This window comes from Gekko japonicus, unplaced genomic scaffold (genome assembly GCF_001447785.1).
Source record: "Gekko japonicus isolate JY-2015 unplaced genomic scaffold, Gekko_japonicus_V1.1 scaffold880, whole genome shotgun sequence".
In the NCBI taxonomy this organism is placed as follows: domain Eukaryota; kingdom Metazoa; phylum Chordata; class Lepidosauria; order Squamata; family Gekkonidae; genus Gekko; species Gekko japonicus.
Window position 1 is genome coordinate 4,545 of NW_015170917.1, and position 13,023 is coordinate 17,567.

General features: G+C 44.6%; 1 protein-coding gene across 1 annotated transcript; it reads left to right on the top strand.

Annotated features, from left to right (window-relative positions):
- Positions 1 to 404: 404 nt before the first annotated feature.
- On the top strand, positions 405 to 12,514 carry LOC107116760 (DNA polymerase zeta catalytic subunit-like; the record flags this gene model as incomplete). Its single annotated transcript, XM_015418752.1, has 5 exons — positions 405 to 542; positions 727 to 917; positions 2,627 to 2,873; positions 3,736 to 3,945; positions 12,334 to 12,514. Coding segments are annotated over 5 exons (927 nt in total), but the record flags the coding sequence as incomplete, so codon positions are not given.
- Between the last annotated feature and the right edge of the window lie 509 nt (positions 12,515 to 13,023).

Genomic DNA, 13,023 nt, shown 5'->3' on the forward strand with positions numbered 1-13,023 from the left:
GACTGGCCAAAGGAGCTGTGATGTAAGAAACAGAAAGCAGCACAGGGCCAGTTGCTCGTGGGCCAGATAGGAGCCCTGCAGGGACCTCATCCAGTCTGCAGGCCGTATGTTTGACATTCCTGCATTATGTCACTACTCAAGAAAATGTATGTGCATATGCAGCATAGATGTGAAAGTCAGATGTCCAACTGAGCATACAGAAACTTATCACCTAGCTTTTTGGGCTTAAGGCCTAAATGTTTTAAATCAAAAGTGTTGCTGAAAGCTAACTACTGTTTAAGTGTATCTTATTTTAAATTTTTTAAGTCTTCTCTGAAATGTAAGGACAAGAAGAACATTCAATCCTGTAGTTTTCTTGCATGTCTTCATACCTAGCCTAAGCCAAGTGTGTTATAACCCTGCAGGTTTATTTGCCATGTATTCTACAAACCAAGAAGAGATATGTTGGTTATATGTATGAAACACTGGACCAGAAGGACCCAGTATTTGATGCCAAAGGCATAGAAACTGTCAGAAGAGATTCTTGCCCTGCTGTTTCCAAGGTAAAAGGATTCAGGCATTTTGTTGTTTAAATTCATTCTTGATTGATTGTAGTAGCAGCTCTACACATGGGAAGACTACTCCAAAGAGCAGAAATGCACATTGTGGGATTTTACCCTTAAATAGTTACGTTTTGAATAGTTGTTTACTGAAAGGGATTGTCAGACACTTATGTTTGTTTTTTAGATACTTGAGCGTTCTATCAAACTGCTGTTTGAAACACGAGATATAAGTCAGATCAAGCAGTTTGTGCAAAATCAATGCATGAAGTTATTAGAAGGAAAAGCCAGCATGCAAGACTTCATCTTTGCAAAGGAGTACAGAGGAAGTTCTGCTTACAGACCTGGAGCTTGTGTACCAGCCCTGGAAATCACAAGGTAATAAGACACATAATAGTACTGAAAGATTTTAATGCTATTAAATGATTATCATAATGTGAGCTTTATAGCAAATTCAAAATTGAGTGTAATGCCTGTTTTAAAGCAGGACTTTTCCATTTAAGGATGCCAAATGCTCTTATTTACAATAAGCGAAAAGCAAGTTATTGTTAGCAAGGGAATAGATAGGAAAACAAAATCTGAAGGCTTACTGACTGGACTCAGTGACTAGCCAGGTCTTAACATTGGGAAGGCCCCTGTACCCTTTTCAGTCTACCTAATGGGTGGGATTATTTCATTTGCAGCTTTCTCAGTCATCATAGGACTGCAGTTTGGCAGCACAAGGTAGATTGCAGTATATTCTATTTCAGACTTACTGTGTGTCAAGTTCCAAAACGGCAAATGAGATATGCTGTTGGAATCCATATGTATTTAGACATATGTCCACCCATTCACAGCTAAAGCCTGTTTAACAAAATGGAGGTATAGGTGGAGGAAGGTAAATGCTGCCCCCTCCCCTTCCTTACTTCACTGTGATTTGATGTCTTCAGTATTTTATTTGTCTGACCTGGCTCAGGAGCTGGACTAGGCAAACTACTGAAAGCACCAGACTGTAGCAAGGGAAGGGGATCAATGTTTAACTCCCTTGCCCACATCCACTGTTTTTGTTAAATGGGCCTCCCATCCCCTACTTAAATCATGAGCATGTGTATAAATATATATAGCTCTCTCTCTCACACACATATGCATTATGTCTAGTTTGGCCCTCTTAAGAGATTTTATATTCAGGTCTGGATATCTGAGTACAAAATACACAACATACGAAATGTGATCTGCACATCCTTAAATCGTACACTAAGCAAACTGTGCACATGTGTGTTAAAATATAATTCTATTTTTATCAAGCTTCCATTTATGACAGTAGCTTACAATTTCACACATGGTCTGAGAACAAGGATATTGTAAGTTATGGCTCCTTTAATTTCATGCCACAAGTATTCTAGATGTACAGTTTGACACTGTGTATTCACTTAAAACTTAGGCTAAATGCAGTTGCACTTTTCCTTGCTCGGAGATTTTTTTTTGCAAATAGGCTTTGATTCTTCTTTCTAAATGTCAGCATGATAAGGAAATTCTGTTGATTTGATAACTAACTGAATTTTCAAGGCATTATGGTAGGATTATGAAGAATCCATGTGCCATAATATGCAGCCACTTCTGTGGCTGTATATTACATTCAGGGATAATTCATATTTCATTCACTGCTTACATGTTTTGTATTTGGATATTCACATGTAGAACAAGAAGTTTCCTGGGAACCAGCCCTGAAGAGTAATGCTAAATGTAACCATGGCCCTTTTCCCCTAAAGTCATTCAAAGCATAAATCAATTATGTTAACACTAATAAGGAAGAGCAACATACTTCAGACTGGACAACATGCAGTATCTGCACATAGTGAACTTCTTCTGGATATAGAGGATGTCTTCTCCTACGTATATATATTTTTGTGTGTGTGCATGTGTGTGTGAGAGAGAGAATGTGATGTCATCTTTGTCCAGCTTAAAAGAATGATTGATTGCAGGGAGACATAAGAAATAAAATGTTTCATATAATAAATATGTTTAGATGTGGCCAACTTTGAATGCAGTTCATCTCTTTCATGTGTAAGAAATAGATTCTAAGATTAGTTTTTTTCCTCTCTAAATAGGAGGATGCTTGCATATGACCGGCGGTCTGAGCCACGAGTCGGTGAAAGAGTGCCATATGTCATTGTGTATGGCATTCCAGGATTACCTCTCATACAGTTAGTAAGGCGACCCATTGAGGTTCTGCAAGATTCTAACCTAAGGCTCAATGCAACTTACTACATCACCAAGCAAATTCTTCCTCCATTGGCTAGAGTCTTGTCACTTGTTGGCATAGATGTTTTTAGCTGGTATCATGAATTACCAAGGGTAAGTATAGCTAACAGTTATCCAGTACATGACTGTCAGTTTCAGTTTATTCGGTATATCACCAGCCCAATTACAAACAATACAAAAGGGTACCAATAATATATATATATAATATTTAAATATAAAACTGCATTTGATCTGCATATGTTAATTACAAAATTACTAAAACTCTAAATATCCACAATAGTCTATCAACTGTTATTCAACTGTTGAATAAATATTATAGAAGTTATAAAATTCACTCCCTCTCTCCTAAGTCTTCTGGATTCTTTCTAAAATTATATGTGCAGCCCGTATTTTTTGGGCTATTGCTAGAAACTTAGCACAATTTATTATAATCTGTGGAGCGGAATCATACATGACTGATAGTACATGCCATGATAGAACTGAAATGGGTACCTTTTTGTAAAATAGTTATAATACACATACATGTGAATCTAGAGGAGCAGAGGTCTGCCTCTTTCTTCTTTGCTATGAGGATTTCTGCAGAATGTGTTGACCCATTTTGCCTGCTTCCCATGTCTTCTCCCTCTCCCAGTACACCAGTGTACCTCTATCCCAGGTGCCTGTCCTGGTCCTCACTCTTTAAAGCTGAAGAGAGCGACCCAAATAGCATTATAAGCACCCTCTGCTCCCTTCCTTGATATGTAGAAGTTTTTGTGCCAGCTGGCTTCTTGGTATGTACAGAGTATGTTCAAAAGAGACAAGGGTAAGAATTTTTTGTGGTATTTCTTGATGACATACATTGCTAAGACTCAGAAAATAGTGATTTGGAGAATTGTGAAATCTGATAAACTACCTTGGTTAGAATTTCCTTAGCATGGGACAAAGCTATATTCTACCATATAATTTTTTCCTGTAGATCCAGAAAACTGCCACTGCTTCCCACAATGAGCAAGAAAGCCGTAAAGGAACAATTTCCCAGTATTTCACTACTTTACATTGTCCAGTATGTGATGAACTGACTCAGCATGGGATCTGCAGTAAATGTAGGAGTCAACCACAACGTGTAGTGGTGATTCTTAATCAAGAAATCCGAGAGCTGGAGCATAAACATGAACACCTGACCAAGGTATGAAGAAAAACAGTAGGGTCATGGTCTCTTGCACTTTTACTAAACAATAAGATTGGCGGTTTACTAATGTCAGGCTTCCCAATCAAGGCACTCAACAACGTTCCTTCAGAAGTTTCAGTTTATTGAGGAGTAGTACTTAGGACACCATGAACACTTGTGTCAGGAATGGTGGGCAAAAGAGTTGAATCTATAGATATACCCCCTTCATACATGACCCCCTGATGCAATAAAGCCAATAGGCAAACACCTGAAGACGCAGGCAAAAAGCAACGGTTATATTCCCAGCGGGAAGCTAGGAGCTGGCCAAGTAAAACCTTCAAGGACACCAGACAGATAATAGAGCACAGGTGAAAGGAATGGGGGATGGGAGGAGGGAGAGCAAACCCACACATTCCACACCATGGCAGCCTTAGCTGACATCCTGTCCCCCAAGGGCCACCAGGTTACCCTGGGAACAGTGAGTGGAATTCACGGAGGAGTTGTGGGGCACAAGCATCATTCACCCATTCCCAGTGCTCCAGCCCAAAATCCACCCATTCAATGCAATAATACAGACGACCCCGTTTCCTCTTCGAGTCCAAGAATTGAGAGACTTGAAAATGTTGCTCTCCACTCACCATCAAGGGGGGCGGCCGGGGACATTGCGGCCGCCAAACATTGGGCCCCGAATCTTTTTTTAACAAGCTGTGATGAAAAACACATGTTTTAGATTTTTGGGGAGAGCTAATTCAACAGTCACTTCATTAATCTTCCGAACCACAGGAAAAGGCCCCACATATGTCCAACCCAGTTTACGACTGGGTTGCAAGCCCTTAATGTTCTTAGTAGAAACATAGACAGAGTCCCCTGGGTGTAGCTCCCACCCCAAGCACGTTTCTTATTGGCTTGTGCCTTATAGGCAGCTTTCGCTTTGTCCAGAGTCTTTCCAACAAGGGGCTGGCCGTTCCGTATGCCCTCATACCAGTCCCCAACCTCCCCACCCAGGCCACACTCCTCACTCAGGAAGGGCAGAGGGCCACCGTCGTACCCATACATGGCTTTAAACAGTGAAACCCCTGTGGAGGAATGAAGGGTGTTATTGTAACAATATTTGGCGAATGGTAACAGATCCACCCAATCATTCTGTTGATAGTTCGTAAAACACCTCAGAAATTGTTCCAGGGTTTGATTCACCCATTCGGTTTGGCCATCTGTTTCTGGGTGGTAAGCACTGCTGAGGGCTCACTGATGGACCCTCAGCAGCTCCCCCCAGAACTTAGCAACGAATTGTGAATGAGCCATGGGAACCTTGCAAAACGGGATTAAGTGCGCTTGCTTAGAAAACAGATCCAACACTACCCATATGACGGTTTTACCCTTACTAGGGGGAAGGTCAGTGATGAAGTCCATCGAGATCACCTCCCACGGTGTAGTGGGTGTAACAGTCTGGGGGGCTTCCCTGGCTGAGGTTTGCACATTATGCAAGTTTGACATGACTGAACAAACAAGGAGATGTCTTTGCGCATGCTCGACCACCAAAACTGGCATTGTAAAAGGTGTAGAGTATTTAAATAGCCCAGATGTCCAGCCAGTTTAGACCCATGCACTGCCTTCATTACCTCCCCCCTGAGGGATGCAGGAAAAAAAATAGTCTATGACCCTTGTACCAGCAGCCATTTTCTCGCTGTTCCACACACACCCCATCAGAGTCTACCTCCTCTCGGTCGCGCTCGGAGAAAGTCGAGGCGAACTGCAGTTCCCAGCGTTCTGCAGCCTCTCCTTTCTGAGCCGACGCCTGGCTGCATGTGGTGATTGCCCCACCCAACTAGGAGGGAGTGAACATAGAGTCAATAACGTTCCCCCATTGGCTGTTATGCTGGGGGAGGCGTGAGAGGGCGTCAGCTACTGAGTTTCATTTGCCTGGGAAATGGTGCAGAGTGAACCAAAACTTAGAAAAGAAGTCAGCCCACCGGAGTTGTGGCGTTCAGGTTACGGGGAGTGCGTAGTACCTCCAGTTTTTTATGATTGGTTCAGACCTTGAAAGGCACCCTGGCGCCCTCCAGCCAATGTCTCCAGGTTGTTAGCACCAGCTTAATAGCCCCCACCTCTTTATCCCACACAGACTCCATGGTATTAAACTTGCGGGACACATAGCCAAGAGGGTGCAGTTTCCCATCCCCCCCCCCCGCAAAATAGCCCCTCCCATGGCTGCATCTGATGCGTCGACTTGCACTATGAATTTTTTGTTCTTATCCGGATGGGCCAGCACAGACTTGGAGGTGAACAGAGATTTGAGGTGATCGAAAGCCTCTTGACATTCCAAAGTCCACTGCAACCGTGCCCCAGGCTTGGTGCTCTCTGGACCCCTTCCCTTAGTTTTAAGGAGGTCTGTGAGGGCCAAGCTGACTTGGGCAAAGTTAGAGAGGAAGGCTCAATAAAAGTTTGCAAATCCTAGGAAGGATTGGAGCTGGTGTCAGGTCCGAGGGTCCTCCCACCCCAGAACATCTGGGAACTTGGCGGGGTCCATCTCTAACCCCCAGGGCGAGATGTGGTAGCCTAGGAAGTCCTTCTCGGGCCAATTAAATTCACATTTGGACAGCTTGGCAAACAGTTTATGGTCATAGAGCGTTTGTAACACCTCCCACACCAACTTCACGTACGACTGTTTGTCGGGGGAGTATAATAAGGTGTCATCTAGGTAAACAAGGCCCCCCTAAACAGGTTTTTGTGCAACACTTCATTAATCAAGTTCATAAAAACCCCAGGGGCCCCCTGGAGACCAAAAGGCATCACCCGGTATTCAAACTGCTCCAGCGAGGTGTTGAACACTGTCTTGTATTCATCACCGTCCTTAATCCGTACCCAGAAGTACGCATCCCTGAGGTCTAATTTAGTGAAAACCTTCCCCTTAGCAGCCGCCAGCAGGTCCTTAATCAGGGGCAACGGGTAAGCGTTAGTGGCCGACACAGCATTCAAACCCCTATAGTCAGTACACAGTCAGAGGCCCCCGTCCTTCTTCTTCCGGAAGAGGACCGGGGTGGCAAATGGGGAGAAGGCTGGGCAGATAAAACTAGGTTTCTGTCAATGAATTTCCGCAGCTCTTCCTTTTCCCTGGGACTCATTGCATTCAGCTTGCCCTTGGGTAATTTCCGGCCCGGAAGTATCTCAATAGCATAGTCAGAGTTGTTGGGGGGGGGTAGCTTATCCGTCTCCTCCTCTTCAAAGACCTTAGCCAAGTCTCTGTACTCAGGGGGGGTGGCGGAGAGCTCCTCCTGCACCAGGCAAGCTCGCAAAGTTTCCTCCGGAGGGGCCTGACCCCAGTTATTCTCCCAGGAGTGAGTCTGGCATCGGGGAGCAATGAACCGAACCTCCCCTCATCCCAGACAATGTACGGGTTGTGGTTGTGCAGCCACGGGCTCCCTAGCACCACCGGGAATCAGGAGGCGGGGGTGATGACGAAGGGCCGATGCTCCCAATGACCCCCCGCTCCCATTCGCAGAGGGACCATTTTGAATTTACACGGCTCTTTCATGGCTGAACCGTCCATTTGGGTGAAAATGATGGGCTCGGGGAGTTTGACACTTGAGCCCTCAAGCCCGTAACCAGGGAGGGATTCATCAAATCCTGGGCACACCCTGAGTCTATTAACGCCTGCACCCTCTCATGGGTCCCCAACTCTGGGTTCATTACAGTCACAGTCTTCAATGCCGCTTGAGTTGGGATCTGCTGCTCTGCACCACTTACAGCAGGTCCTGGACTTTTCCCACTGGCTGGTCCTCGTCTTCGCTGCTGGACGCCGAGTACCCTTCTGCGATGTTGACTTGAAGAGTGCGTTGGAACTTTGGCTTGGCAGTGCTCTTCCGCAGAGGAGTGTCTTGCAATTTCTTCTCCAGGGCTTTTCCCCCTGGAGCAGGACCCGCAAACTCCTGGCAGGAAACTGCGAAGTGGTCCCCCTCGCCGCATTTGAGACAGAGCTCTTGCTTCATGCGTTGCTCCCTCACCCCCTCCTTGGCCTTGGGCAGTTTGGGTTTCAGCCCTGCGGCGATGGCCCTCAGGTAAGCGGCCACATTGTCGATCCGGATCATTTGTAGACGATTCTCCGTATCTGCCACCTCCCTCATCCAAGCATTCAGGGAGACTGGGTGTACGCTGCGCAAGATGTTCTCACAAAGCTTGGAGTTTAGCCCTAACTGGTATTGTTCAGCCAACACCCCATCTGGCCACCCCTGGATCTTAGCCACGTACCTTTTGAATTCCTCAGTGTATTCTTGTACAGTCTTCCGGCCTTGCTTCAGGGTGCACAGGTGGTTGCGCGCCTTTAGTTCTTCCATCGGGTCTTCGTATTGTGCCCAGAGGGCCTACATGAAGGCATCCACTTCTTGCTGCTCTGGCCCCTGGGCATTGTGGAGGCTGACATACCAGTCCGCCGCCCCATCTCTCAGTTTGGAGGTGATGTAAGCCACTCTTCGCTCATCGGAGGGGAACAAGTGGCCCCAGTACTGTATGAACTTTTCTACCTGCACCATGAAGAAGACCAGTTTTTCCAGAGCCCCATCAAACGTGGCTTCTAGCAGCTCCTTGGGTTGGTGTTCCCTTGGAGGGGCCTCCACTGGCCCAGATGCAGGAACCAGCATTCCCAGAGGTCCAGGTGGCAGGCCCGCAGGAGGTGGCGGGTTCGCTGGAGGTTGCACTGGGGGGGGGGGTATAGATACAGAAGGATGAATTCCTTAACATATTGGATTCTACAGAAACCTATTTGCATATCCCCATAAACTGTCAACACTGAAAGTATCTCCAGTTTGCATAAGCACTAACTGGAGAAGTCCCAACTGTTTGGTCTGGCATCTGTACCTAAGGTTATTCATCAATAACAGTGGCACTAGTAGAATATCTCAGAACTGAGGGATACATATGTACCCTTATTTGGATTACATGATCAGCTTGCCAACGAGGGAAGCACTTTGAGGGATGTCCAAAGATAAGCTTCTTGTTTCAGAAAACAGTTTCATTATTGGCTTATAAAAGAGTGCCATGAGCTCCCCTAGAGGTGATTATGTACACATCCCTGGGAAAGGTGGTCTTGCCCCTAGAGAGGATGCAAAAACTGAAGATGGTGGGAGCACAAGCTGCAGGATCCCAACAAGTGGGTCTCATGTGCCTGATTGCAAGGATCTATGATCTCTTATCTTGAGTCTGGGCAAGGTTCCACGCAAGTCTTTCTAGCACTCTAAAATAAAGAGGATGATGCGCAACAACCTAGGCAGGCAGGTATGGAAAAGTTTGTAGTGGTGGACAAAGAAGGCAATTTGTCCAATGGGAAGAACTTCCTGATAGAGTCTCAGGTTCAGGTGACCATGGAGGCAAGTCTTACAGGCCAAGTCATTCCTAGCCATGAGCTCTCCGGTCAAGAACAGTGGTTAGCAGAGGAGAGGGAGAACATAGCATATTGGCTAGAGCTGAGATCAGTCAGATTAGCAGTCACATCTTCCCTCTCTAGGATTTAACATCTGCGAGTCTTGATAAAAACAGACAACAGCACAGTAAAGGCCTATGTTAGTTAACGGAGTGGAATGAGATTCTGGTAACAGGAGCTGACCAGGTAGATTGATAGAATGGGTGGAGTGACATCTGTACTCCAATCCCAGAGCACATCAGCAGAGTACACAACATTCAAGTGGACCAGCTGTGTCTCCAGTTGATCAAGAGGAGACAAGTGCTGTTTAAGCGGATAATGCAGATTTGGAATTCCAAAGATGGAGAGGTTCTACATTATGGATAGGCGATTCTTTTCCTTTTTTAGGAGCCGCTGTCCCTTCCTCTGAAAAAGTCCTTTCCAGAAGAATCCGAGTCCAGCTCGCCACTGGACTTACTGTCCTTCCCTTCTTTTTCTTCCTCCTCTGGCCCTCCCAACTGGACTCTTAAAAATTCCTGAGCTTTCAGAACAGAGTCAATCTTTTCTTTTTTATCCTTGATTTTGAAGGTGACGCCTTCTGGAGTTAGCCATCTGTATCCAATTGAATTTGTCTGAAGAAAGAGAACAAGATCTTTGTATTTCTTTCTCCTTTGCCTTATTTCAAATGGGATGTCTGAGAACTCTGATGACATTTCCCCCCACTTTCAGGGGTACTCCAGATACTTCTTTCAGGATTGCATCCCTCACATGCCTCTTCGAGAATCTTACAACAATTTCCCCAGCCAGATTATTTTTCTTTATATATCCTGAATATGACCTGTAGGCCACATCCATATCGCTTATCAGCTGTTCCGCCATCATCTCTGTCACTGGGGCCAGTATTTCACTCATAGTTTCCTTTAGATTCTCACCCTTAGTCTCTGGCATTCCCTGGAAGCGAAGGATCATATTAGCCTTTTCCATTTGTAATTGCAGCAGTTGATCTTCTGTGGAGACTTGCTTCCTTTCCAGTTGTTTCGCTTTCTTCTTCACCTTTTGTGCAGTGGCATCCACTTATTTCACCTTCTCAGCTGTTTGATTAATCATTTTCAGAGTCTTGTTTATTTGGTCTTGCTGAGAGGTGATACATTGAGTCACTTTGGTCATCTGTTCCTTGAAGTTATTCAGCTGGTCCATTAGGGGGTGCATGGATTCTGCCAAAGTCTTTGCCAGCTCGTTGGTTCCTTCTGGTTTTGGGCTCTCAATTCCTTTAGCTTTCAAAAGTTTCTCCTTTCCGCCCTCTTCCCCGCCATGTTTTTTGGGTTGTTTACTTTCGCAAATTTTTTGAAAGTCTCTAAATATGCGCTTAAGCGCTCAAACACTCCTTGGTAAGTACTTCTTAACAGTTTTAACCACTTGTTCTTCCGCTCCCCCCCCCATTCGCTCTAAAGTTCATGCGCTCGGGAGGCGTTCCTCCCCCGCTTGCCTAATTCTCTATTGCGTAATTAGGGTGGGGAGCTTTCTTTTCTCTTTAATCAACGCTTAAACGACTCACGTTCATAAGTGGTCCTCGGACCTCGTTTAGTTTCGATTTTAAACACTCGGTCTCCTGCGCTTGCCCCGGTTAGTGTTGCTTAGGTCCATTCGGTCTCTCAGCACGGAGAACCGTCAGAACGGAGAGGCGCCTCAATTCTCCGGCATTCCGCCATTGAAGAGGCAACCTCTCAGAAGCTCCATGGCCAGAGTCCCTTCAACCGGGTCTCTGGGGGGGGGTGACAAACCTGCGCACCCCCCTCCTTCGGCTGGAGCGCAGCTTCACCCCCCGGGAGGTCCAGGAGGTGAGTCTGCTCTAGAGCGTCACCATCACCAGAAGCCGATACTCAGGCGATTCTTATGTGCACAACCCCTTACTGGAACTGGAGGTCATTGTTTTCCAGCCTCATAGTTCTGTCAGTTAACTGTTTTTGCAGGATTCCTGAGGAGGATGACACAGGCACCTGTCACCTGAATCTGGGCACACTTCATCTGGCCACCTGGAAATTAAGCAGAACTTTTAAAAAGAGGGGCTATCTAGGAGTTGTGCTTATTGTGTGCAAAACATCTACAATACAATGTGGATGGCATTCATTGGCTGATATAAGCAGAAGTATTTTAAAACCGTTACAGCTGCTGCTATTTCTACAGTCATGCTTGAATCAGGATCTGCAACCAAATATGTTGTACAGACAAGTGGCAGCTGTAGTAGGCATGAAAATTAAGCTGCTCACTACACAAACCATTTGAGGGGGACTGGCCTTTTAGATCCACCCACCATTATATCCAACGTGATGTATTCATCATGTTCTCATCGAATTCTCAGCTCTTCCCTTTGAGCCTCGTGGCTTGCATCTGTTTCAGCCTGTCAGCTGATAGGTGCACCAGCCCCGCTGTTAGGCTGAAATGGATGGAAGCCATTTCAGCGATCCCTCTCATTTCCCACCACAAACCTCCAAAAACCACATGGAGAGTTGTGGGAGGGTCATGGATAGGGCTGGACATGAACTTCGGTTTGCGAACCATAAACCTGCTATGTTTGTTATGAAATTAGGTTCATAATGAGGTTCATGCCCATGCCTATATACAACTACTTATCCTAAGGAGGCATTTTGTTGTGATTTGCATCATAAACACAGAGATTGGGTTTCACCAAATAGTCATAAGGCTACGTTATGTAGAGATTTGAGGAATACAGCAGTAGTTTTCAGTAGAATTTGACCTGTAAACAAAGTAATGGATACATGAATTAGCCAGCCATTTTATGGAGACATGAAATATTTAATGAATTGTACAAGAAGGATCTAACATGTGGAACTGTGTACCTCTAAGGAAGGAGGCCACAAGACTTTAGAAATTATGCTTACATAATTATTTTTAGAATGTTCTGTTTATTTAGAAATTGGTATGCAGCTGTAGTCTTATACTTGATAATTTTACCACTTACATGTATTTTATACTTTCCTGTTTTATGCACCTAGATATGCAAGAACTGTACAGGTTGCTTGGATCGACAAACACCATGTGTTTCTCTGAACTGTCCAGTACTTTTCAAGGTGTCCAGAGTGAACAGAGAATTATCTAAGGCGCCCTATCTTCACCAACTACTTGATCAGTTTTAGATTACCTTTTTCACAGGATTCCTGGTGCTATTTTTTCAATGTTTACCACTCTTGACTATCCTGCATGGTCCTTCAATTTCATTTTGTCCAGGATTTTCATTAACTGATGGTTTATTTTGAAGAACAATGAATGTTTGTCCTAAGTAAATTAAAAGACATTTATTAATCTGTGAATTCTCACTTTTTAAGATGTACAACTTTCTTCATTCTCCTGCCTTTTTAACATACTGTTTTATAATGCCGATGTTGAAATAGCTGTGTTAACATCTTATAAATCCATTTCAAACTAAAAGTTTACTTCCCTGTGGGCTTCTGAGAAAGAAGTTCTGAACACTTCTTAGGAAAATACCATTGTGTTTTATCAGACTGTCAGTATAGGGACATGTTACTTATAGATATCTCATTCACTTTATAATTTTGACTGCAGAATATTTTGTAAATACACTTTTTTACTTTTCAAACTGAGTAAAATAATGTGCAATGAATTTTATACAGACAATTTTAAAGTTGGTTGGGGTATTTCCTCTTAAGTTTTGCTTGATTCCAAGT